Source organism: Martes martes (assembly GCF_963455335.1).
Source record: "Martes martes genome assembly, chromosome: 7".
Taxonomy (NCBI): domain Eukaryota; kingdom Metazoa; phylum Chordata; class Mammalia; order Carnivora; family Mustelidae; genus Martes; species Martes martes.
The window spans coordinates 131,030,692-131,057,625 of NC_137894.1; the positions used below are offsets into that span (position 1 = coordinate 131,030,692).

Below are 26,934 nucleotides of genomic sequence, written 5' to 3' on the forward strand. Positions count from 1 at the left end.
TGGGACTCGATCCCGGGACTCCAGGATCATGACCTGAGCTGAAGGCAGTTGCTTAACCAACTGAGCCACCCAGGCACCCCATGGAGACTATTTTTAATGGTGATGTCACTTAAAAAGAGAAAGGAATAAAAACCCAAAAGTGTTAAAATAATAAATCAGGTGAGCTGTCTTTAACGGTTGCTGCTCGCATATGTTAGTCTCACTCTCGAACCTTCAAATAGTGGGCTCTATTTTCAGGAGAGTCCCCCTAACTTTTCCCCACCAAGTGTTTGTGGAAGAAAGTCTGGAGCTGCTTCCAAGCGTCCACCTGGGCCGTGGCATGAGCCCTGGGCTCCCCACCCCAGATGACAGGACCACCCACCAAGGTGTGTAGGGAAGCCCGGCACAGGGGGAAGTAGGGAGGCTCAATGTAGTGTCCTGTCTCAGGGTAACAGATGATCTCGGGCTTCTTCCTACCATGGGCCTGCAAGCGCTTAGAGGCCTCATTAGCATAGAATTCACTCTTCCAGTTGTGGTCATCCTGACCTACAAGGAACAGGAAGGCACTCTCAGCTCTTTCCACGGGAATGAAACTCTTCCGGTCAGCTCCTTCCAAAGGGCTGTTCAGGACATCCACAATGTCTGCCAAGCCGTCTTTGGTCAGCCTTATTCGGTTTCGGTCTAAGCCCACAGGGGGCAAGATCTCATCTTTGTAGTGTAAGGCTCCCCCGACATTGGCCACGGAGCCATTGATTAAGACGGTGGCGGTGATGCCCTTCAGGAACGAGGCCATGGAGAGGCAGAGGTCACCTCCTTTGGAACTGCCAAGCAGACCGACTCCTGGACCCTTTACCTGAGAACAGGACAGAGGAGGAAAGACAACGAGGCCATGAACAGTGCAGTGTGATGAGCAGGGCCTGGAACTGGAACAAAGGGGCAAGTGAGCCTGAATCCGGGCTCTACCATTTGCCAAGTTTTGCAGTCTTGGGGTATTCACTTACTCTTCCTCTCTATCTCTATATTCCTCCTTTCTGCAGTTTCTCTATCATCATTCTTGGCGACTTCAGCAACCACATGGAGGATATACTCAATACTCTGGCTTCTCAGCCTCCATGCTCCCCTTCCGTCCTGCCACATTTCACTTACGTTTGCTTTCCACTTCCCCCAAATCCATGGCACACCTCTCCCACAACCTAAAGCCTCTTAACTTTTAACCCTGTTCGCTTTCACTGTCACCTCTTCACACCAGATGGAGAAAATAAAGCTCTCCAGTAGGAACTCCGCCTCTTTTCACCCTGTGGGATCCGCTTAGTTCCACAAGAGCTCAAGCTCTCTCCCTTTCCTTGGGTTTCCAAGTACCTCTGTGCTTACCAAAGGCCCCCCTGCTGCCTGCACTTGAAATCTCCACTATCATTCTCCAGGACTTGCTCCTACAATTACATCATCTCCCTCCTTCTTCATCACTTTCTACTCTACTGGCCCATTCCCACAGGCATACTTAATGCTCTGTTTTCACAACAAACCCTTGACCTCACATCCACTCTGCCCTGGTGGGGATCAACTGTCTGAGTTGTTCTTCTTGTCTTCCCTTCTCTACCCCATCCCCCTAGGGTAGTTTGGGTCTGCACTATCCTGCAAGGACTGCTCTTGCCATAGTTACCAACATCTATTACAAATGGCCCTCCGATTCACCACTCAACAGCAATCTTTTTCTCCTTATGGCTTCTACAACAGCACCCTTGACTGGTTTCAACCATTTATTCCTCCTAGAGGAAAAGTACTAGGAAATTAAATGACGTATTATTATCATCCCAACTTTTCAGAGGAGGAAAGAGGGCCCGCAAGGTCATGGGGCTAGCTGCCAATTAGTGAAATCAAAACTTAAATTTAGGGGCGCTTGGGTGGCTCAGTGGGTTAAGCCTCTGCCTTTGGCTCAGGTCATGATCTCAGGGGCCTGGGATCAAGCCCTGCATCGGGCTCTCTGCTCGGTGGGGAGCCTGCTTCCTTCTCTCCCCCTCTGCCTGCCTCTCTACCTAATTGTGATCTCTGTCTGTCAAATAAATAAATAAAATCTTTAAAAAAACAAAACACCTTAAATTTAACTCTTGTCTGTCCACATCTCATGCTGGTGCCATTGCACACTATCACTTTTTCTAAGAGTTCCAAAGCTTCCTGTCCACTGAGCTCTGGATTGTAAAGTAAGCAAGGTTTATCTCCTGGTGCTCTGATACCTGAGCCTAGAGCCCTCAAAACACTTCCTAGTACCCAGGTTCTTTGGCTGCTCAGTTCTTCTTTAATACTTAACACTGTGGCCTCTCCGAGAGCAGGGTTGTTATGCACAAATATTTAACCTAGGGCCTTCTGGAGATAGTAATTCCAGTTCCCTTTCCCTCTACTTCCTGTAACAAAGCCAGGGTTCTCAAATATGTTTGGGCTTATTGTGATCTTCAGTAAAATACTGGGATTTAAAATTCCAAACCAACTAAGAACATCTTTCCTAGCAGGAAATACAACATAAAATTGCATAGAAATGGTCTACCAGAAGTGACTCGAAATGGTAGTGTGTGTTGGAGCCTAGAAGCGGCTGTGGTGAATTTGTCACATTCTGTGAAAATTAAGAGCAGTTATGAAGACACTGGTACATAGATCATAACTCAGAGAAGTTCCAACCTGAGGGTGATCCAGCAGATAGTTGACAGCTTCTTCAAAGTACTCCAGGTGGAGGATCTCCAGGCCTTTGGGGAGGTCTTCATAGTTATGATAAGCCAGAGCCATCACAGCAAAACCCTTGCCAGCCAACAGGCTAGCTCGATGTTCCAGAAGGCCACTTCCAACTCCATAAATGTCCACAATCCCAGGAAAGGGTCCTGGTTCTTTGGAAGAAACAAAACACAAAACTGAACTCTTCCGGAAACTCTCTGCAGTGGTGTCAAAAGCCCTGTGTTGCCTTCTTGGTGATGTCAAAGTTTTCTACTGATGATCAGAAATGCTAGAAGCCCTCTGGTCTTCAAGGATCTAGACAGTGGCACAGGCTCAATCCCCATTTCCCCTATACCCAGAGCCTCAGAGCACCACAGACCTTTTACAAAAAGCATGCCTTACTTTTGTAATTAAAAATAATTTACAAGCAGACAATGAAGAGAGCAAAATCATTACCCACTGCCCCTCCCACCCAAAGCTAACAATGCCAAATGCTAAGGAGCAGGTAGAACACTGCTGGTGGAAACGCAAAATGATACAGCCACTTTGAAAACAGCTGAGCAATGTTTTAGTTAACCACTTACTTACCATATGATTTAGCAATCTCATTCCTAGGTATTTATCCAAAAGAAGTGAAAATTTGTGTTCACACAGAAACACTTATGCAAGAGTCTGTAGTGACTTTATTCACCATCTCCAAAGACTTGAAACGCAGCCTGGAAACCCGTCCTTCAACTGTTGAATGAATAAAACTGCTTTTGGGTTTTGTTGTTGTTTTTAAAAGATTTTATTTATTTATTTAAGAGAGAGAGATTGAGAGTGTAGCAGAGACTCCCCTCTGCGTAGAGAGCCTGGGATCACAACCTGAGCCAAAGGCAGCCATACCCTACCGACTGAGACACCCAAGCGCCCCCTTCACCTTAATTTTCTTAAACCTTAATATATTGTGAGAGTTAGAAGCAAAGTTGCTATACTGAGAAACCATTAAAAAAAAAAAAAAGGCGCCACCTGGCCGGCTCAGTTGGCAGAGCATGGGACGCTTGATCTTTGGGTTGTGAGTTCGAGCCCCTTCCTGAGTGTAGAGATTACTTTTTTTTTTTTTTAAGATTTTATTTACTTATTTGACAGAGAGAGCACAAGTAAGCAGAGAAACAAAGGCAGAGGGAGAAGCGGACTCCAGGTGCCCCCAGTGTAGAGATTACTTAAAAATAAAATCTTTTAAAAAAATAATCATTAAAGATTTGGAACTACCGGGTGCCTGGGTGGCTCAGTCGGTTAAGCATCTGCCTTAACCTCAGGTCATGATCTCAGGGCCCTGGGATCGAGCCCCCCATCTGGCTCTCTGCTCAGCGGGGAGTTGGCTTCTCCCTCTGTGCTCTCTCTCAGAAAAATAAAATCTTAAAAACAAACTTGGAACTACCTATAAATGTTTTCGTTTTCACTTATAACTGTTTTTCCCCTTTCCTTATGATGTCTTCTAACTGACCTCTCAATTTTGGAGAGGCAGACCCACCCCCCGCACCAGGGCCGACTTGGAGGCCCCCAGAAACCTCTGAAATGTTGGGATCTACCTCCTTACTGTCGGTAGCAGTGCAGGAGACCAGAGAAAGGCAGGCAGCACAGCCGGGGACTCCCGGCGCTCACCTGGGGGCAGGAAGAGCGTGGCGCGCACCTGGCCCGCGCGCACCGGCTCCCGCCGCACGCCGGGCCCTAGAAAGTGGCGCTCGTGCACCGTCCGGCCCAAGACACGCTCCGCGTCGGGCTCGTGGCCGTCGAGCACCTCCAGCTCCACGGCGAAGGGCGTCTGCACGTCCCGCTTCATGAGCCGCAGCAGGGGCTTCTCGGGCTCCAGGGCCCAGAGCAGCCCCATGGGCTCGAGCCCCTCGAAGCTGCCGCCCAGCGCGGGCGCGCGCGCCAGGTCCAGGAGGCCGCCGGCGTCGGCTTCGTACCGCGCGTGGGCCCGGAAGAGCGCGCCCTTCTCGTCGCGCAGGGACGCGCGCAGCGTGACGGGCTGTCGCGGGGCCAGGCCGCGCACGGTGATGCGCACGGGCTCGTCCCAGCCGCAGCGGCCCGCGGGCTCCAGGCTCCAGGTCGCAGTCTTCCGGGCAGGGACCCCAGAGACCCGGCCACCATACCACAGCTTTGGAGACCCTGTCAGGAGGCCCCATCGGCCGAGTCCGGAAGCTCGCAGGATAGCGCCAGAGGAGGCTATCATCTTGCCTTTGATTTCGGTCCTCCTGTCGTTTGAACTGAGCAGTGAAGAAAGTTAGAAACTGCTCCAAGAGCGGGTAGCGGGCGGCTGCGTCATCTGCACGTTAAGCGCCCCGGGGGGTCGAGTAGCCTGCCAAATTGAGCTTGGAGGGCCAGACTCCCGTCCCACCAGGTCAGTGACTGACCTGTAAAAGCAAGAGCGAAAATGACACGCATGAACTTGCTTTACGTACCGAAAAACCTGCACAATTGGGGAAGACTTTCCTAGTTCTGCTTCTGAGAAGCTCATTGGCCCGTGCAGTGTTTGCTGATCAAGGGCTGGCTCTGAAGGATTCTGGCAGCTGGGAAAGTCTCCAGTCGCCAGTTTTTGTTTTTAATTAATTTTGAGTGGGTTTTTGTTATTTTTCCATCCTTTTTTAAAAAAAATAATTTTATTTATTTGAGATAGAGCAAGAGAACGAGTGGTTGTGGGGGAGGGGAGAGAGAGAGAGAGAAGCAGTCTCTGCGCTGAGCAGGGAGCCCCATGGGCAGCTGGCACCCTGGGATCAGGATCTGAGACCAAGTCAGGAGCGTGACTGACTGAGCCTACCAGGCGCCCCTCCAGTCGCCAAATTCTTAACAGCTAAGAGGACTGCAGCACTGGAATTGAGTTTTATCGGTTTGTTCAGTAATTTGCTCATTAATTATCCTGAGGTTTCGTTAAAAGTGTGCATCATGGTGTTTTGCTTGTGTATTACCTGTGTATAGGCTTATCTTCCACACCATCCCCACATTTAAGAGGCCTGGAGTTTTACTAGCTGTGTGACCAGTGTTTTCTTCCTTATAGGTATAAAAATAGACAAATGAGATCATAGCTACTGTACTTAGGCAAATGTTATCTCCCTTTCATCTGGGAGGGCTCACCTTTCCCCCACTTTTTCATAAGCTGTGGATGGGTTCCACCTAGTGGTGGATTTTTCACCAAACTTAACTTCAGGCCCTTTTTAAGACCTTGTATTGGATCTTACATTCATGATTTTTTTCATATTTATTAGAAAAACCTGCAAAATGTGTAAGCTCCACTCAAGCCCACAACAGCTGTTTGCCACTCGTCCCCATAAGACCACCCCCCTTAAGGACCTTCCCAACCAGGCCTTTTTACCTAGTTTCAAATGTTCTCAGCTCCTGCTGGTTATCATGCAATTCTCTGAAGTTCTAATTAGTGTTGCACTGGTTCTTTGGGATATTTCAGTGTATTTTGTGCACAGAAACTAAAGAAAGTAAATAATAATAGTTCCTAATCCTCTCGAGAGCTTTATGAGAAAATTAAGAAAATAAGAAAATCTGGGCAGGGAGAGGTGAAGTGATTTGCTGAAGATCAAACAACTAGAAATACTGGGATTTATTTATTTTTAAAGATCTTCTTTATTTATTTGTCCCAGAGAGATCACACAGTAGGGGGAGTGGCAGAGGGAGAAGCAGGCTCCCCACTGACTTGATCCCAGGACCCTGGGATGACAACCTGAACCAAAGGCAGGTACTTAACTAACTAAGCCACCCAGGTGTCCTAAAATACTGGGATTTCTATCTTGGCCGTCAGATTCCAGTCTGTGCTCTGAATCATTATGCAACTGTTCTCACATGATCTGTCCTATGTTAAAGATTTGTAAAACAGATACTCATACACTGTTGATGGATTTATGACCTTTTCAGAGCAAACTGGTTGAAAATGTTTAAAAGATGCATTCTCTTTGACCTTAGGAATTTCTCCTAAATACTCATGAATGTTGGCTATAAGGATGCTTATCGTATTGTTGTTTTAATAGAGGAAAAGTTAGAAACAAACTAGCAATATAAATTTGGTCTAATCAATTTAATTGTGATGTAGTCATAGAACAGAAGACATGTAGCTGTTAGAGATGCTATAGCAGAATATGATGGGGAAATTTTCATGACACTGAAAGCAGGCAGAGATCTATATAATCTTTAAAAATATGTATCAGTACATTAAAAAAAATAGACTAGCCAGCAGTTATCCACACTGTTGTTTCTTAGGCTTTGGGGTATTTTGGGTAGTTTTAATTTTCTTCTTTATCCAGAATTTTTATCAGGAATAACATGGCTGGGGCACCTGGGTGGGCTCTGTTGGTTGAGCCTCTGACTCTTGATCTCAGCTCAGGTCTTGATCTTAGGGTCACCTTGGACTCCACACTGGGCATGGAGCCTACTAAAAAAATAATAACAAGAGAGAGAGAGAAAAGAAAAAGAAATAGCATGACTTTCATAATTAAGTGGGTTTTTTTTTAAATGGTGGTATTATACAAACATAAAACTTACCATTTTAACCATATAGCTAAGTACACTCATAGTATTGTACAACTATCACCACTATCCATTTCCAGAACTCTTTCATCACCGGAGCTGAAAGCCCCTGCAGCCCCTGGAAACCACTATTCTACTTTCCATCTTTTTTTTTTTTTTTTTAAGATTTTACTTATTTGACAGAGAGATCACAAGTAGAGAGGCAGGCAGAGGGAGAGGGGGAAGAAGGCTCCCCACTGAGCAGAGAGCCCGATGTGGGGCTCGATCCCAGGACCCTGGGGTCTTGACCTGAGCCTAAGGTAGAGGCTTTATTTATTTTTTTTTTAATTAATTTATTTATTTATTTGACAGACAGAGATCACAAGTAGGCAGAGAGACAGTCAGAGAGAGAGGGAGAAGCAGGCTCCCCGCTGAGCAGAGAGCCCGACGCGGGACTCGATCCCAGGACCCTAGGATCATGACCCAAGCCGAAAGCAGAGGCTTTAACCCACTGAGCCACCCAGGTTCCCAAGGTAGAGGCTTTAACCCACTGAGCCACCCAGGTGCCCCTCTACTTTCCATCTTGAGGAATTTGACTATTTGAGGTACCTCATATAAGTGGAATCATACAGTATTTGTCCTTTTGTGTCTGACTTATTTCAGTTAGCGTCTTCCATATCCATCCATATATGTAGCATGTATCAGAATTTCCCTCCTTTTTAAGGCTCTGCAGTCTACTGTGTGTATGCAGTACATTTTATTTGTCTGTTCATCTACTGATGGATTTTGGGTTTTTTCCACGTTGACCATTGTGAATGCACTGCTATTAACATGGGTCTATAAATACCTCTTTAAGAGCCCCTGCTTTTAATTCTTCTGGGGATATACTCATGAGTAGTAGAATTGCTAGCTCATACAGTAATTCCATTGAATTTTTAAGTCTCTCAGTCTTTTTGTCTCAGAAACCATGCCTTTTTGCCCTTTTAGAAGTGTCCCAGGTTCTTTTTTTTTTTTTTTTTTTTTTTTTAAGATTTTATTTAAGGGTCCCAAGGTCGGAGCACAGCTTGAGCCCAGGCACTAAAGTGAGTGCTTAATTTGGTCAGAAAGAAATGGTGACCACCTGAACAGCCAGGTCAACAAGACAGACGGAGCCCCATGCCCAGAAATCTTTCCTATTATCAGGACAAATTCTTTTTGTAAGAGAACTTCCGAAAACCAGAATTCTGGAGGCCTGGGATTTTACTAGTAGAAATATGGAATTTGAAGAGTCCCCTTGTAAAAAGTGTAACCCAGCCGATCATCTAGCTAGGATTTGGGGAGCAGGAGAGATGGAATTGAACTGTATGATCGTAGGAGATTAAGTGGAGGTGGAGATGAAAGAGGAATGGAAAAGACCCCAAAGACAGACCCATTCTACTTTACTATTTGTTCTATCAGCCTACTAACCTGAAGCATGCCAGAGCTGGGTGAACGCTTGAGGGGGAAAAATATTGAGCTGCACAAACTTAGAGGTTTATTTTCAAAGGATGACCAAGCAGTCTGTTGTACCATCAATCAAGAAATACAGTGCAGCTTTCCAAAGTTGTTTAGAAAAGTAAATAAAATAAATAGCTGAGGATACCACTGGTTGAACCTGCAAATTGTCAGTAGACCCACGGAATTCTAAAGAGATGGTTGCCTGGCAACCAGTATAAACAGCTTTGGAACCTAAGAAACCAAGAAAGTTTTAAGATGCAGAACCTTGCTTCCCCTTGAAGACTGGGCTGAGGGAGGCCACCTTGAAGGTAATTTGAAAACACTGCTACTTTACCAGTATCTGAAAGGAGCTTTTAGCGTCAGCTGAATGACGAGAGGCAGTCTGAAGTAGTAGAAAACACTTTGGATTAGGTGTCAAAAGGGTCAGGATTGCTTCAGGGATTAACCAGTACTGTGATCTTCATTGTGTCTCTTCTCTCTGGACCTCGATTTGAAATCTGTAAGAGAAAAGGGTTAGAACAGAATAATATTTATGGCAGAGTTTCTGTAGTAATCTCAGGAGACCGTAGTAGATCTGTGGGAGTGCATGGCAAGGAACAGGAATTAGAAAGTAGAGGGGGAAGGGGCACCTGGGTGGCTCAGTGGGTGAAGCCTCTGCCGTCCGCTCAGGTCATGATCTCGGGGTCCTGGGATCAAGCCCCTCGTCGGGCTCTCTGCTTGGCGGGGAGCCTGCTTCTCTCTCTCTGCCTGCTTGTGATCTCTTTCTCTGTGTCAAATAAATAAAATCTTAAAAAAAAAAAAAGTAGAGGAGGAAAAAGCAAGATATTACTCTTTTTAGCATGAATTATTCAGCCCACTTCAATTATTTCTGCAGAATAATGGTCCCAGACCAGGGGGTGAAGGCAGGGGACTGAGAAGGTGAAACAAAAGGTGGAACTAAATTTAAAACCTTTGCGATAGGTGCGCCTGAGTGCACCTGGCTTCGGCTCTGGTCATGATCCCAGGGTCCTGAGATCGAGCCCCACATTGGGCTCTCCACTCAGCAGGGAGCCTGCTTCCCCACCTCTCTCTCTGCCTGCCTCTCTGCCTACTTGTGATCTGTCTGTCAAATAAATACATAAAATCTTAAAACAAAACAAAAAACCCTTTGAGATATCACTCACTGGAATTGGATTCTTCTGTTAGGTTTTACTTGGAGGCATGTGGCCTAACCCTTTCAACCTGACTCCTGTCTGTCTAGCCAGGTTCCTAGAGGTACAGAGGTAATGCTGGTGGTTGCTGTTTACCAGATTACCTGGTCTTTAGTTATGCCAGGTTTGACTGACTACAGGATGTAGTATATTCAGTTTCCTTTTTTATTTTCATTTTTTAAGAGATTATTTATTTGAGAGAGAGAATGAGCGGCAGGGGGTAGGGGAAGAGCAGAGAGAAGGAGAAGCAGACAACCCCGCTGAGCAGGGAGCCAGATGCGGGGCTTGATTCCAGGACCCCAGGATCATGACTTGAGCCCAAGGCAGGCGCCCAACCAACTGAGCCACCCAGGAGCCCTTGTTTCTTATGCTGTCAGTACATAAAGGCACCTGGGATGTGCCACTCTGCTTTGGCTCTTTTTTAAAAAAATTATTTATTTATTTATTTATTTATTTATTTATTTAAAAGATTTTATTTATTTATTTGACAGACAGAGATCACAAGTAGGCAGAGGAGGAAGCAGGCTCCCTGCTGAGCAGAGAGCCCCATGCGGGGCTTGATCCCAGGACCCTGGAACCATGACCTGAGCCGAAGGCAGAGGCTTCACCCACTGAGCCACCCAGGTGCCCCAAAATTATTTATTTTTAAGTAGGCTCTATGCCCAGCACAGAGCCCAACACAGGGCTTGAACTCACAACCTTGAGATCAAGACCTGAGCTGAGATCGCGTTGGACAGCTTAAGCAACTGAGCCATCCAGGAACCACCTGCTTTTTGTTCTTAAGGGACCATTTGTTGGGAGAGGACCTTGCCTCAATGTTGGTCTAGGTAACATTTAAGTTTGGATAATATGGAGCCTCCAAACTCCATACAGAGGATTTTTTTCTTCCCTCTCTATCCACCTTCTCTTTTAATTGCCAAGGGCCCCAGTATTCCCGACCTGTTCCCTAAGTGCCCAGTGCACCATCTAACTGTGGGACCCCAGAAATTTACCTTGAGGGGCATAGTCCATGCTCTAAACCAGTGATGATTCTTCATAGTTATGTAATACTATGTAGCTTGCAAAAAAAAAATTTCATACATGTTCCCTAATTTTGAGCTTCATGTCAACACTAAATTAGAACAGATACCAAACTCTATTTTCAGACTGGCACACTGAGGCAAATCAGGTGGGGTGGGAAGTACAGAACCTGGCCTTACACTTGTCTTCTGACCCTAAGTCCATCTAGGACAAGCCTCTTTTGACCAAAGCCTTCGACATTTTGTCCTGCCCTCATTCCTTTTTTTCTTTTTAAAAAGATTTTATTTCTTTATTTGACAGAGAGATACACAGCGAGAGAGGGAACACAAGGAGGGGGAGTAGGAGAGGGAGAATCAGGCTTCCTGCTGAGCAGGGAGCCCGATATGGGGCATGATGTGGGGCTCAATCCCAGGACCTTGGGATCATGACCTCAGCCGAAGGCAGATGCTTAATGACTGAGCCACCCAGGGACCTGCCCTCATTCCTTTTCAGAAACACACAAGGAGTTTCCCTCTTTTCAATAAGCCATCATAATGGCTTGACAATTTATAATAACTGATAAAACTAATACGGTATTCTTTCTGGGATGCTGGCATTGTAACCAAAGATTCTATATACCACCTGCTAAAGGGTATATATATCTGGGAACACCCAAAATCATTCTGTATAGTCACCTTGGGGTGAAACCAGTCCTCATCCGTTTTTCAAGTGTTCAGGATCAAAATGCCCCCTGCCTTAGGAACAAGAATTGACACACTGATATGTTAAGAATGATAAAACGTGGGCACCTGGGTGGCTCGGTCAGTTAAGCATCTGCTGTCAGCTCAGGTCAAGCTCTGCATTGGGCTCCTTGCTCAGTGGGGAGCCTGCTTCTCCCTCTGCCTCTGCCTGCCATGACCCCTGCTTATGCTCTCTCTCTCTGTCAAATAAATAAATAAAATTTTAAAAAAAGAATGATAAAATGTTCTATAAGGCAATGCATAAGGCATGAGCACATGAATGTTGTTTTCATCTAATAATTCATCTTCAAGCTGTGAAAGTAGGCACTGTTTCAGAAAATTGTCACTTGTGACCCCCTTCTACCCTTGCCATAACTTCTTTGGTTTCACTTTTAAAATACTCTGTGCCCTTATGGCCATGTTACCTTCATAGTTGTGAAGAGACGGAATGACTAAATTAGTCTTCTGTGCAAAAATTCCCGATATCATAGTAATCATGTATGGTTTAATTGAGTGAGGTTATCAATTCTGGACTAGTGATATCTAGATAAAAGCAGGCTCATAAGAAAAAGAAATATACCCACAGGTCAGGTTTAATAGAACAAAGTGGACCAAATCGAGTCCTAAGGAGAGAAGGTACTGGAAAGCCAGTGTGTCACAGAGGTTAAGTGCTCTGGAGGAGTAGCCCGGCAGCGAGGTTTAAAACCTGCCTCTGCTACTAACAGCCTGTATGACCTGAAGCAACCCCTTTACCCACTCGGAGCCTCCACTTCTTCCCATACACATGAAAAACCACAGTATCGTCCCTAGGTAAAGCCCTTGACAATGTGCCGGCAGACCTCACTGCTGCTTTGCTTTACTGCACTTCACAGATCCTCCGTTTTTGACGGACTGAAGGTCTGTGGCAACCCTGTGTCCAACAAGTCTGTTGGTGCCATTTTCCCAACAGCATTTGCTCACTTTGTGTCTCTGTGTCACATTTTGGTGATTCTTGCAGTCTTTCGGACTTTCTCGTTATCACGGCATTTGTCATGGTGATCTCTGGTGACAACTCACTGAAAGCTCAGATGATGGTGAGCATTACTTAGCAATATTTTTTAATTAAGGTATGTGCGTTGGTTTTTAGACATACTGCTATCACACATTCCGTCAGCTACAGTGTGGTGTAAACCAAACTTTTACACGCACTGGGAAACCAAAAAATTCATTTGAGTCACTTTATTATGATATTCATTTTATTGCACTTGTCTGGAACCAAACCCACAATATCTCTGAGGTCTGTCTGTCCTTCATAATTGTCAATTATCATTATTAGACCAAGGAGGGACTTCAGAAGGAAAATTATTTTAAGATTTTTTTTTTTTGACAGATCACAAGTAGGCAGAGAGAGGCAGGCAAAGAGAGAGGGGGAAGCAGGCTCCCCGCCGAGCAGAGAGCCCGATATGGGGCTCGATCCCAGAACCCTGAGACCATGACCCAAGCTGAAGGCAGAGGCTTAACCCACTGAGCCACCCAGGCACCCCAGGAAAATAATTTTAAAAAGCCCTAAATGTAGGAGAGCATGGATGGCTCAGTCAATTAAGGGTCTGACTCTTGGTTTCAGCTCAGGTCATGATCTCAGGGTCTTGGGATCGAGCCCTATGTCAGACTCCACACTCAGAGGGGGTCTGCTGGAGGCTCGCTCTCCCTTTCCATCTCCCTCTACTCCCTCTGTCTGCGCACACACACACTCTCTCTCTTTAAAATAAATCTTAAGAAAAAAAGAAAGGCACTAAATGTAGGCATTTGTTCTCTACGGTGTTTTCCATCCTAGCTAAAACCTGAAAACAGCTTGCTCAATAATTAAGGAAAAGGTGACTTACCTACTTGGTAAAATATTCTGTAGCTGTTAAACACTTTAACAATGAAGACTATGTAGCAATATGGAAAGGTACTGGGTGATTTTGAAGGACAGCAGAGACAGAAGACATGGTCCTTGGGCAATATAGTTAGAAGGCAAATAATTAACAATGTGAGGTGCCAAGGGACTGGGAGTTGAAAGTACTGGTACACAACCACAACTGTACACCTGAAACTACTGTAGCATCTGTGTTAACTCTACTGGAATTAAACAAACAAACTGGTACAGACTAGGAGTGATTTATAAATTTGTGCAGGACATGGAGGCCTGGAGAGGTCAAGAAAAAGTTCTGAGGGAAAAAAAAAAGGAAAAAGTTCTGGAGCAGGTAGGAACTAACCTAGGCCTAGAAGAATGGATAGAATTTGTCCAATGTGGAGGAAAGGCTACTGCAGGTAGAAGGCACAAAAGGGAGCCCCACCGTGTAGAGGGAGGAATACGCAGAGGTGAGTTCAGAGACTCGAGAGGTTATGACCAGAGAAGGTCATAAACTGGGGTTACACTCATGAAAAACCCTGACTGCCAGGCTGATTGATTGAACTTTATGCTATAAGCTCTTTAAACACACAGAAGGCGACATTTGAGGAGAAATTAGACGTGTGGGTACTGCTGAAAAGCAGTAATCTAATCCCTCCTAAGGAGAGGAGGGGCTGAACTTTGGGGACAAAGGGGAGAATTGGAAGCAAGGGACTGATACAAGGAATATTTAGAATGTTGAGCCATTTCTTACTCTTGTCCTTCTAACTCACGTGGCTTCTCCCCACTCCCCCAACCCCGCGCTCCTCCGTCTTCCCATTTCTTTTCTGTACTGCTATGGGCTGCTGATTTCTACTGACCTAGAGCTCTCACCCATTCCTCCCATCCCCTCAACAGGATCTGGTCACGCCTCCAAGCGTGCATCTGTACCAGGAAAGTGTGGAAAGAAGCTTTTGCTGGGAAACAATGACCAGAACCCAACAGGGAAAGACCCTTCTTTCCCCCCATTTCCATCAGTCACTTCCCCCACGGCTGGGATGGGGCATGAATTTTCACCACTCAAAACCAGGACATGAGGAGTGTGCTTCCATGTCCAGTGTACCTCCAGTTTTCCACTTTAGCCCACATCGGTGCACAGACCTCAAGAACCAATATTTGAAAAAGGCCGCTACAAACCTTACCTTCTCTCAGGAGGTGGTATGGCAGCGAGGGCTTCCCAGCATCCCTTATAGCCAGTACAACTTCGACCATCTCTACAAGGCAGGCCACATCATCCAGCCTCCCCCGATCAGCAGGGACCGGTGTGAGAAACCCACTGGCTTCAAGTCCTCACGTTCTTCAGGTCCCTCGGCAAGGGTCACCTCCCAGGCTGTGAAGACAGAAAGGTCTGCCAACCTTAAGCAGCAGCCGAAGGAATCCAAGCCAGCAAATGTGGGCTGGGAAAAATCTCGCCCTCTCATCCCTCATCCCTTCAGAGATCCAGACATGCCAGGCCCATCACTTTCTCTGGACATGAACCTGGAGGAGAGGGAACCCTGGCTGCCCCCTCCCGAGAAGGAGGCCAGAGCCTGGGAAGCCATCGTGCTGGAAAAGCTGAACAAGCGCACCGCCCGATGGATCCAGAGCAAACGTCCTCTGAGGCCTGGGGCATCCCCCAGCAAGTGGCAGAGCTTTTTGCACCAGCAGTACGACTGGAGCCACATCCGGGATGAGCTTACTTCCCCCAGCGACCTGGAGCTACTGAAACAGCTGGAGGAAGAAGAAATAGCAGAATTTGAGAATGAAGGTGTTATCCTGCCCACCTTGGAGCCAGAGAAGCCGGAGCTGCTGCTTTCTGTTTATTATAGGTACACCGGCTGGGGCCTCAGGCACACGTTTGAGAATCCTTGGGTTCCCTTCAAGGACTCCTGGGTTGGTTGATATTCCTTATTTTAGAACACACTGTCCCACCAACCTCTTGTGCTCTCCACTGCCAACCTGTTCTCTATGATCTCCTTAAAGTAAGGTTCTCAACCTAGCTACTGCTGACCTCCTGGGTTGGGGGATTCTTTGTTGTGGGGGGCTGTCTTGTACCTTGTAGGATGTTTAGTAGTACCCCACTGGATGCCAGCAGCACTCTCCAGTTGTGACAACCAAGGATGTCTCCACACGTTGACACGTGTCTCCTGAAGGGACCAAAATCACTCCTAGTTGAGAACCATGGTTCTTGGCCTTTCCTAGCAGACTGAGCTATTTTGCTATCTAGGTGCTCTCAGAAATGTGCTCCATATTAAGAATGAGAAAGCAGAGACCTCAAGGCTCTGAGGTTTGATTTTGTGTCACTTTGAATAAGGAGCCAACGTGTCACTGACTCCAAAACTGACTGGCAGCCGGACAGAACTGAACAGCCCGAGGGCTGATGATTGCGTGTTTCTCAGATTGCTTTCTTCTCACTTACAGCTCAAGGGACGACCAGTGCTATTATAATACCTGATTCCCAAAAGTGAACTAAAAGTTAAGTGGGAATCCATTTATTTGTTCATTTATTGGACAAACATAAACTGCCTTCCTACTCCTTGTCAGGTACTCTGCAAAGTGCTGGGAATACAACATAAATGAGAGACATCGACCCTTTAAGGAACTTAACGATCTGTTCACTGGGGTGGACAGACATTAACCACACGCACGACGAGGTGAAGTAATGTAGGAACTTGTTCCCTTCCCCAAGTCTGTGCAACCTCTAAGGGCACCATGTTAAAAAAGGGACTGCAGGGACCCCGACCTCTCTACCGTGTTGCCCAGTGGCTGCAGGAGCGGCTCCGCTAGAGGAGGAGGAAGGAGGCTGCAGACAGGCCCTTCTGGCGGGCCTGAATATTCATTTGGCACTTTGGGAGCAAGGCTACTAGTTAAACGTAGAAGTTTCCAGATGCTCATGTGTATATGAGGTGAGCTTAAAGAGGAGTGAGCTATGGGTCTGACGGAAGGCAGCAGGTCCGTCTCCTGTCTTTCCCTTTTCTCCCTCTCCCTCCTGCTAAGATGGCCCAATTACTTGCCACAAGTGCAGACAGCTGGAACTGTCCCTGGCACCAATGAGACTGCTGAGGATATCAAAAGAAAGAAGAACATCTCTCAGCCCCCAAAGGAGAGCCGCTTCCGGCAGGTGAATCCTCGAGCTGGGAAGTTCGCTTACTCCACAGACAACACCTTCGAACAGGAGATCTACTTTGGTAATAGAGCTGGGGTCCGGTGCTGGGGGCTGAGGTGGACATGGCGCAGGGAGGTGGAAGGCAGCGAGGGGAATGCGAGAGTCACGGGTGTGGATGAGAGGCCCTAGAAGACCAACAGCCCCTTGTGACTAGCACAGGAGGGTTGTCTTGACAGGGGACAGGCAGTATCTGGTGGGGGAATCTGTCTGCCCCCACCCTCACCTCTTGGTCTATCCCCTTATCTTACTAAGGAGGTTATTCCACAACCGCGTGGAACTTGGGTTGTAAAGCAAACACGATTTGGCCCGGAGAACAACTACCACTTCTCTGCTCTTCTCCTTCTCTCCCTTTGAGATAATCCATTGAGGTGCTATGTTAGAAGAAAATCACGGGCTTTGGAGTCCAGAGGATCCTAGCTTAGCCCCTTCCTACTAACTGTAGCAAATTACATAATCTCTCTGGGCCTCCTTTGTAAAACGATACTAATAAAAATGCTCTTAAAGCCTGGGTGGCTCAGTCAGTTAAGCATTTGCCTTCAGCTCATGTCATGATCTCAGGGTCCTGGGATCGAGCCCCACATCAGGCTCCCTGCTCGCAAGAACCCTTCTTCCTCCCTCCCTCCCTCCTTCTTGCTCAGGCTCTCTCTCTCTCCCTCTCTCAAATAAAATCTTAAAAAGAAAAAAAAGCCACTTCAAGTAAAGAATAGGAAGGAAAGCATCTATAATGCTTCTTGCTCAATGCTCAATAAATGTCCACTACCTTCCCCTTCCATCTTGTTATCTTTTCAATGCCTGGGCTTCCAAGATACGTGATCTAGGTCTGCACTTTCCAAGCTGTTTATTCTTCCTTGCCCCCATCTTGTTCAACTGTCAACCGAAAGTCTTCTTAAAGTATTTAACAGAATTATTCAGATGAAGCTATTTATGACTGATAAGAAATGAATTAAGATACTCCTTAATTGGGACTTAGCTTTTCATAGGGAGCAATACCTGTAAGTTAAGACAGGTTCTGCCTTGGCTTCCAAGCCTCTGTGAGACCACCAGCTCCTATTTCCAAGCAACAGTCACCTTCAAAGGATGCCCCCACATCGTGGGAATCATGAATCTTTGGGGCTGAAGAGTAAGGCAGAAGGAAATTGGGTGTGATCCTGGTGACTGAAAACCCAGCAAGAGAGGAAGGAGGGTGGTACCAGGGACTCCTTATTCCTTTATTTGTTCACAGATCAAGTCCGGATCATCCACCAGATTGGTGGGAAGAGAGACCACATTTTCTTGGAAAACCTCAACTGCTACAAGAAGCAGCTGTCTAAAGTCTTCCCTGAAACCCCAGAAAGGTGGACTTCCCAGCCAGTTCCTGAACCACGTAAGCAGGAAGTGGGTAATGGGGTGATGATGAAAGTGCGCTTTTTTTTTTTCAAGATTTTATTTATTTATTTGACAGACAGAGATCACAGGTAGGCAGAGAGGGAGCCAGAGAGAGAGGAAGGGAAGCAGGCTCCCCGCCCAGCAGAGAGCCCAACACGGGGCTCGATCCCAGGACCCTGGGATCATGACCCAAGCCGAAGGCAGAGGCTCTAACCCATTGAGCCACCCAGGCGCCCCCCTTTTTTTTTTAAGATTTATTTTAGAGGGGCGCCTGGGTGGCTCAGTGCATTAAGCCTCTGCCTTCAGCTCGGGTCCTGATCTCGGGGTCCTGGGATGGAGCCCCGCATTGGGCTCTCTGCTCAGTGGGGAGCCTGCTCTCCCCGCCGCCCCCCCCACCCCGCTCTGCTTGCTTGTGATCTGTCAAATAAATAAATAAAATCTTTAAAAAATATATTTATTTTAGAGAGAGAGAGCGCACGCGTGTGTGTGAGCATATGCACAGGCCAGGGGAAGGGGCAGAGGGAGAGGGAGAGGATCTCAAGCAGACTCCCTGCTGAGCGCAGAGCCCCAAGTGGGGCTCAATCTCACGACCCTAAGATCATGACCTGAGTGGAAATCAACAGTCCCCACACTTACTGACTGAGCTGCCCAGGTGCCCTGGAAATGGGGCTATTTCTTTAAGGACCCTGTATCACCATATGTAGGGGAGTCCCTTCCTACTAACTAAAAATCATCTCATAAAATTATAAAGCACTAATTGTAACTAGGAAGAGCCTTTGTGGAACATCCATTCAGTTGATATCAAACTTAGGTTTAACCAAGAGCTTTAGGGCCGATAATTACCAGTGAGGCAGGTCCCATCTTCTTCCCATGCTTCCAGGGAAAGTACATCAGACCTTCGATCCAGCACTCTGCCTTGTCCCTTTGGGCTCGTTCTACCTTCCCACTCCATTCTCAGGCCCATACCTGCCTCTGTTCTAGATTTCTCTTTCATAAGCATATCATTCTTAGTTCCGTAAGAGAGAGAGATGGAGGGAAGGCAGATGGCCAAGAAATGAGCTTATGAAACAAAAAGTGCCCCTCCTCCAAAAGACTATGCTTCCACATCCCATGACTTTTCTTTGCAGTGTCACTGTTCTGGTGGGCCCCTTCGTGTACAGAAACTAATGATACTAGTGGAAAGCACCCCAGCAAAGCCTTAGATTGAGTCTAGGCAAGTCACCTTCTAGGGCTCCCCTGCTTCATTAGAGCTGAGACACTCATCATTCCTACAGTAAGGCACTTTGGAAATACTGACTGATTCTGTGATATTTATTGATACTTAGGTGACTTTGTGAATGAATTTTATAAACCATTAAGTGCTCAAGCTCAAGGAATTATTACTAGTATACTACGTTCCCCCCATGGCAACTGTATTGTGTACACCCTCCCCTCTGAGAATAGCAAATCCACAAAGACAGAGAGTTGACCAGCAGTTGCTAGGGAAAGGGAGGAATCGGCACAGGGTTTCTTTTTGGGGTGATAAAAATATCCTAAAATTAGGGGTGCCTGGGTGGCTCAGTCATTAAGCGTCTGCCTTAGGCTCCTCCGGTCATGATCTCAGGGTCCTGGGATTGAGCCCCGAGGACAGCTTCCTGCTCAGTAGGGAGTCTGCTTCTCCCCCTGCCTGCTGCTACCCTGGTCGTTCTTGCTCTCTCTCCATCTCTCTCTCTATCAAATAAACAAATAAAACCTTTTTAAAAATCCTAAAATTAGACGCTGTGATAGTGGTACAACTCTGTGAATATACTAAAACCACTGAATTGTATACATTTTAAAAGGATGAATTTTATAGTATGTGAATTCTACCTCACAGCTGTTATAAAAAAACGAATCCCCCTGCTGAATTCAGATGCCTCACCACCTGCCTCACTGGCTTCACACTTTTCCCCTACTGTGCTAGATGTCTGCCCTCTTTTCCCCAGAACATAGAACATTTGATGAACAGAAGCTGTAGAATCTTTCCCAAGCTTCTTTTTTAAATAGTATTTGAAATTGGGGACCCAGGCTGGCTCAGTTGGTAGGAGTATGCGACTCTTAATCTCAGGGTTGGGAGTTCACACCCCATGTTGGATGTGGAGCCTACTTAAAAAAATAATAAATAGGGGCACCTGGGTGGCTCGGTCAGTTCAGTGTCTGACTTCAGCTCAGGTCTGATCTCGAGGTTCTGGGATAGAACCCCCTGTCAGGCTCCCTGCTCAGTGGGGAGTCTGCTTCTCCCTCCCTCCTCCCTCCCCCTGTTCCTCCCCCCTGCTCATGCTCTCTGTCTCTCTCAAATACTCTTTAAAAAAATAAGTATTTGAAATTGATCTGGGAGAAGTAAAGTCAGAATAGTAACATAGATACACCTTCTTATAATTCTCATCTAGGAAATACTAGGTATGAAGGAACCTAAAGAAGGAAAAATTTGGGGGATGCCTGGGTGGCTCAGTAGTTTAAGCCTCTGTCTCCAGCTCAGGTCATGATCTCAGGGTCCTGGGATTGAGCCCCGCATTGGGCTCTCTGCTCAGCGGGGAGCCTGCTTCCCCCTTTCTCTCTCTGCCTGCCTCTCTGCCTACTTGTGATCTCTGTCTGTCAAATAAATAAATTAATCCTTAAAAAAAAAAGGAAAAATTTTGAAGTTGAGATGTGGGTAGTTTTTTTTTACTCTCCATTTTGATTGAATTGAAAACTTAGATAATGATTTCTTTAAAATGATCAAAATTCTCAAGATACAAAGTGTACTTCTTGCGATATAACCTTAATTTCCCCCAAGTTGTGATATAAAACTCTCTAGTATACCCAGATCATTCCAGTTCTTCTGTAGTGAGCACAGGTCTTATGGTCCAGAGTGAAAGGCACCATTTGTTTCTGCCAGCAAAGGATACTGTGCCTTTTATCCCATAGGAAGCCAAAGGGCTGTCTGTGTGCTCCCTTCAGAGGACTTTTGATGTGGAATGTGGTTAGGGGATGTGTTTATACCTGCCTATAACTCAAAGGACCAGAAGTAAAATTAATGTTGGCAGGTGTGCATGTTTATTCCCACACAGGTTAAATACCGGAGATTCAAGGCTTTCTCACCACATCCTTTTTAACTCCCTGAGCAGGGGGATGTAGGAGGAAAGGGACTAGACTAATCCAGCTACTTCTCACTTCTGTGGGAGGGATTTCAAGCAGGCTGAGAGGAGAGAAATGGAGGAGTATCATAGTATTGACTCACTGGGAGCTGACCTGTCCGGAGGTGGTTCTGCCTCCCCAGCTTATACCTCCTACGGCAAAGAAAGTCAGCCCTCAACAGGGTGATGGGGCTCCCCCAGCATGACTGAGCTGGGGGAGAACCATTCGGAGGGTATGCTCTGTATGGCATCTGAGCTAAACTGCCCTGGAGTCTCACAAGACTCTTTTTACATTAGGAGAAAGAAATGGTTTTGCCTTGCTTGCTCAAAGGAAAGAGTGGATTTAGAACAAACCTAAACATGTTAGAATGAAATCATGGAGGGGACACAAACCTCGGCAGTGACAGATCAGAGCATGAGACAGATAAGCAACGCCACAGATCATGAACTTGGTAATCTGGAAATGTTTTTATATTTTTTGCCTTCCCCACACAACTGCTCTGAGGAAGAGTCCTTCTGAATCTGACACCAGGGAGATCACAAAGTCTAGAAAACATATTTGTAACTGGTTTTTATAAAACAACTATATTTTTATAATACATTCTTCTGTCCTCAAATTTTCAGCTGTTGTCATCATGAGGAAAAACTCAGAGATGCTAAAATCTCTCAGACTTAGCAGTTTGTAGCAGCATTCCTCCTCCCAAATTAAAAACATTAAAAAGAAACATAAAAAAAGCACCTGGCCGGCTCAGTCGGAACATGGGACTCTTGATCTTGTTGTCCTGAGTTCGAGCCCTGTGATACCTGTAGAGATTACTTACAAATAAGTAAAGTTTAAAAAAAAAAAAAAAGATTTGAGAGAGACAGCGTGCATGCGCGCACGAGCAGAAGGAGGGGCAGAGGGAGAGAGAATCCTCAAGCGACTCCCTGCTGAGCATGCACGGAGCATGGGGCTTGACCCCAGGACCCCGAGATCATGACCTGAGCCAAAATCAAGAGTCATCCGCTTAACTGAGCCATCCGGGAACTACAATAAATACATAAACTTAAAAAAAAGATAAAACCCTAATAAACTAGGAATGGACAATTACACTCTAAATTGCAATATAGCAGATAACTGAATTTTAAGCAAAACCTTATTATATATAAACAAATTTTGTTCTTAAAGATTAAATGTATAAAAAGGTTTATATATATCTAAATCCACCCCCCAACATGCCTTTATCACGTCTGTCATCAGGACTTTTCCTAACTCCCTATGGGACTTGTACTTAGTTCCCAGCATAATCACGGGCAAGTTTGTTCTCAAGAGTTTGTTCCGCCTTGGTGTTGGTCAGGAGTAGGAGGTAATGCTAGCTTGGAACACAGGGCCTCGGGCAGTGGGGCAAGACGACCTCACACTGCCATATTGCACAGGCTGCAGGCCTGTGAAAGGAGCCCTGCGTTGGACAGCTTTGCCCACTCCAGTCAAAGATCCGCTGCTCCAGGTGGACGAAGAGGATGTTCCCATTAGGACCAGGAAACTGAGGAAGCAGAAAGAATCACTCAAGGAGGATGTGACTTGGGAACTGGCGGTCCTGCGGAGGATGCTGCTGGAATGGAAGACCGCCTGGGCTCTGAGTAAGTGAAGGGGCAGCGGCGGGTCTGGAGATATCAGTAAACATTTGAGGGAGGAGGGTCTCACCTTGGCCTCATGTTTCTCAGTCTATGAAGATTCATGCCTCTCTTGTGAAAACGTACAAGTCTAGTTCGCTCATCAAGGTGTCACTAGAGAAGAGCCTTTCACACAGTGATGGTTGACCTATCTCTGGAGGCTTTCTGCATGGGCGGGTTGTACCTCAGTAATCTGTGTACACTCGCTACGCTGAGGAGTCTTCACAGATGGGGACTCTGTCTTACAGCCTGTGAAACTTTATGCTCAGTAAATGACGCATGAAGGGAAGGATGAAATATGCTGCCCAAGCGATGGAAGTGTAGTCATCCAGAGAAGCTGTAGTTGGCTGTGGTAGAAACAACACCTCTCCAAAATTCACATGCGGAGTTGGGATTCTCAGATATCCACTCTGCCTTTGGCAATGTGGGAGTAGAAGGTGGAGTGCCTGGGGCAGAGTAAGGGCCTGGCAAGGACTGGTTAAAGCTCTAAGGTCTGAGGACTTAGGACTGCTGGCTTACAGAACTTGAGACTAGTTTAATTAGTGCAGGAGAGAGGCAATCCATCACACGTACTGGATGACATAAACAAAAAAGGGCTGACAGATTTTCTGAGTAAAACCTACCGTAGGAACTCTGAAATGAAAGCTTATACCTACAAAGAGAGAAGTTAGTAATAAAATGAGGAAGATCTTGAAAGCCAGATGGAAGAGACCTCAGAGGCAACCTAACGATAACCACAATCATTAACAGTTGAGTCCTTAGTACCTTGCCTGGCATTTTGTTAAATATTTTGTCCCATTAACTCCTTTAATACTCAGAGTAACTCAGTGTGGTAGGTTCTGGTACCATTCCCATTTTATAAGTGAGCAATATTAACCTCAGAGAGGTTAAGTAACTTATCCAAGGTCACACAGCTAATAATTGTGTTTCCAAATCAGGTGGATTTGATAACAAAGTACCCTTAATCACTGTGTTATCACCCTTTTATTTTCCAGATGGTAACAATGAAGAGTTATTTAAGCAAAGAGAGACAGAATATAAGATGGGATGGGGTGGGGGAGCGTGTAGCAGTGTTTGGGAACTGCCCAACAGGGTACAAAGATTGTCAGAGAAATAACTTCCCCATATCCCTGGGGCCCTTTATTCTTCTGAGCTAATGTTTTGCTTGAATTGTGCTAGGACAAAGGGGCCTATCTAACCCTAACCAGATGGTTTTCTTCTCCTTTCCTTCCTTGTGGCATAGTCATCGAGTGGCACCATGCGACAGTAGAGGGCCTGCTGCGGGGCTTGCTGGACGTGCATGACGACACTCGGATCCAAGCCATCATCACATGTGCCACAGCTGCTTTAGAACGGCCCGGGATTGCCACCAGCCGGGGGGACTCAAGTGAGAGCCAGAACTTAACTACTTGAGAATATAGGCAACTCACACAGCATAGACAATGAGAACTGGTGTGAACCTTTGAGTTTATCTGAGAGCATTTTACAAACAAAACCAAGGCCCAGAGACTGGCCTGAATATACACAGCTTATCAGCAAGAGATGAAATTTAAATTCCTGACTTCGGGTCCAGTGCCTTTGGCACTACATTTCCTTACCTTCTGTTCGCCTAGCAGCTTCAAGGAAGCTCGCCCTGTTCCACTCAGAGATCCTGTTTGTAATAGACCCAAATTATATATAGTTCGTGTGTGTACATATACACTTTCCCCTCCCGACTCTATTTTAGCCCTTCTTTTGACAGCACATCTGAAACCCAAGACAGACACCCTCACTGTAGACCCCCTCCCCAAGTTCCAAACCTCAATCAACAGCCCCACAGTCCACCTAGTTTCGGAGCCAGGGCCCTGGGAGTCATCCTGGACAAAACCTTCCTCCTCCCATAACCAAATGACCAACAGATTCTGATTTTGCTTCCCTCTTTGTGTATTCATCAGTCAACAGAGGAATATAAGAGGTAATTCCCTTCCCCCAAAATTCCCAGTCCCCCCCCATGCTACTCCCCAGGGTAACCAATGTTGTTTGGCATTTCACATCTTTCTTGATGCTTTCGGAAATAATATGTCAACATACGTGTAGGATTTTCTATTCATTATAAAAATGAGTGTTGAATTTTACCAGCCATTTCCTATTTTCTCTCCTCTAATGTGGATGTGAATTCTGTTGTTAAATTCAGAGACTCTAACAGATCACGATAAATTATTCTTTTGTTACTCCACTGGGTTTGATTTATTGATATTTTAGAATGTTTTACTACATTTACAAGTGAAATGAGTAGTTTGTTAAGTTTCAGTTTTTGCTAGTTTTAGAAAATGAATTAAGGACTTAGCCATTCTTTCCAATGGTCTTTAATCCTTTGGAAAAGAAAAGTCAATAGCTTTTTTCTTTACTAGCAGTAAGTAGTTAAAAAGGAGAATTTCCCATCTACAACAGCCAGAACTGTAATCTGAGGAGACAGTTTAACAAGACACAGGACCCAAATGATAGAAACAATCAAGTGCTACTGAGAGGACATAAAACCAACTGGCTTACTTATTTCTCAGATGCCCTCAGATACCTCTTATGGGAAACCTGGGCTAGGGCTTTTTCCTCTCTGTTGCTGGTAGCATTCTAATAATATTCTGTCCTAATATGTATCATTCTATCTTAACTGTGTTTACTTTTCTGCCATTCCTGCCAGACAAGGGACCCTCCTAAATGGCGGGGACTAATTTTACTTCTACAAAATTGTCATGTTTTTAAAGTTTCATTTATTTCCCAGCTACTGAGTTCCAGATATGGGCATTTGTGGTACAAGTTTCTGAATTTGCTGCCCCATCTGCCAGAAAACTCTTCATTTCTTTGTAACCTGATTAACTTCTACACTTGTCCTTTAATTTTCAGCTATCATTTCCTCTGAGTTTTCCCTGCCCCACCACCCAGACTTGGGTCATTGTCCCTCTATATGCTTCCACACATTTGCATTTTTTTTTCTTTTTTTCGTAAGCTCTAGGCTCAACATGGGGCTTGAACTCACAACCCCAAAATCAAGAGTTACATGATCTTTCAATTGAGCCAGCCAGGTGGCCCCCAAACTATACATTTTTTTTATTATAACTGCTTATTTCCTTGGCTTTTAAATGAATGATACGTTTGCAATACCTGGCACAGAGAAAACCAATAGGCAGCCACAGATATTATACTCTTATCCCCAATCTTCCACATACATACAAAGAACACTTTTGTCTGCTCCCAGAATTATGCCTTCATGTGATCCCTTTCAGATGTCCTAGGTGTCCAGATTTTAACCTTTGTCTTGTTTCTTCCCCATACCTTCCCAAAGAAAACTATCTTACTCATTACTTTTTGAAATACTCATTTGACTTCTACTTATTATCCTAAAATACACCTATTCCCATCTAACCTATTGTTAGCAAATGGCATAGCCGCCCACAATGACGGTAAGATCAGAAATCCTAAAATCAAAAAAAAAAAAGAAAAAAGAAAAAAAAAAGAAATCCTAAAATCTTAGTCACAGATCCAGCTCTGCCACTTCTTGGGAAGTCAGTTAGCCTATTTGAGCTTCAAATTCCTTATCTCTAAAATGAGGATAATTGTGGACAAAAGGTTAACAGGCCCTTTCCCCTTCTACCTGAGAATTTGAGCTTTAGTTAAAATGTCTATGTGTTGCCCTGATCTTTATAGGCAACATTGCTTATGGTAAACATGAACTCTGACATATCACATCTGGACGGGGAAAATTGTAAGTGAAACAAATGCCTTAAGGAGGCGCCATCACTTGGGCTTCCACGAATGCCGTGGCTTCTAATAGGCAGGCCCTTTGTGGGCCCTGGGATTAGAACTCTCGACTTGTTGTAAGACATGCTCACTCCTGAGAATACAGCACATGTCCCCAGAAGGCTCTGTGGAATGCTGTCCAGAGTGCCTTGAGAACTCTGGCCAGAAGGAATGCCTGAGGCCCTATTGGCCAACTGCTCTCCCATCCTAGATCCTTCAGAAGACTGGTGCTTTGTGTGGCCTGTGAGTCGTGTGAGTCTGACTGTTTCGATCTAAAAAGACTCCTGAAATGACATATTTCAGATGAGCTCCGCAGTTAATACCTGCCTTGCCTACTTCAACGAGCTGCTGCCAGACTGAATGAGATAATGAATAT

General features: G+C 45.7%; 2 protein-coding genes across 3 annotated transcripts in view; one reads left to right on the plus strand and one right to left on the minus strand.

The window, feature by feature from the left end:
* The window catches only part of LOC308345318 (acyl-coenzyme A thioesterase 1), a 49,826-nt gene extending 44,634 nt beyond the window's left edge, over positions 1-5,192 (minus strand). Inside the window, exons 1-3 of one of the 2 annotated variants that reach the window (XM_080807357.1) lie at positions 4,324-5,192; positions 2,650-2,852; positions 34-832 (exon numbers count right to left, since the gene is read on the minus strand). In XM_080807357.1, coding sequence (XP_080663483.1) covers positions 248-832; positions 2,650-2,852; positions 4,324-4,894 — 1,359 coding nt within the window. In that variant the 5' untranslated portion in view covers positions 4,895-5,192 and the 3' untranslated portion in view covers positions 34-247. Of the gene's footprint in view, positions 1-33; positions 833-2,649; positions 2,853-3,267; positions 3,368-4,323 lie in introns of those variants that run through there. The other variant, XM_080807358.1, reaches the window with a different exon arrangement.
* A 9,222-nt stretch (positions 5,193-14,414) lies between these two features.
* HEATR4 (HEAT repeat containing 4) overlaps positions 14,415-26,934 on the plus strand; it is a gene marked incomplete at its 5' end in the record, with an annotated part of 36,855 nt that continues 24,335 nt past the window's right edge. The window contains 5 exons of the mRNA XM_080807355.1: positions 14,415-15,295; positions 16,464-16,654; positions 17,855-17,995; positions 22,548-22,751; positions 24,028-24,171. Coding sequence (XP_080663481.1) covers positions 14,415-15,295; positions 16,464-16,654; positions 17,855-17,995; positions 22,548-22,751; positions 24,028-24,171 — 1,561 coding nt within the window. The remainder of the gene's footprint in view (positions 15,296-16,463; positions 16,655-17,854; positions 17,996-22,547; positions 22,752-24,027; positions 24,172-26,934) is intronic.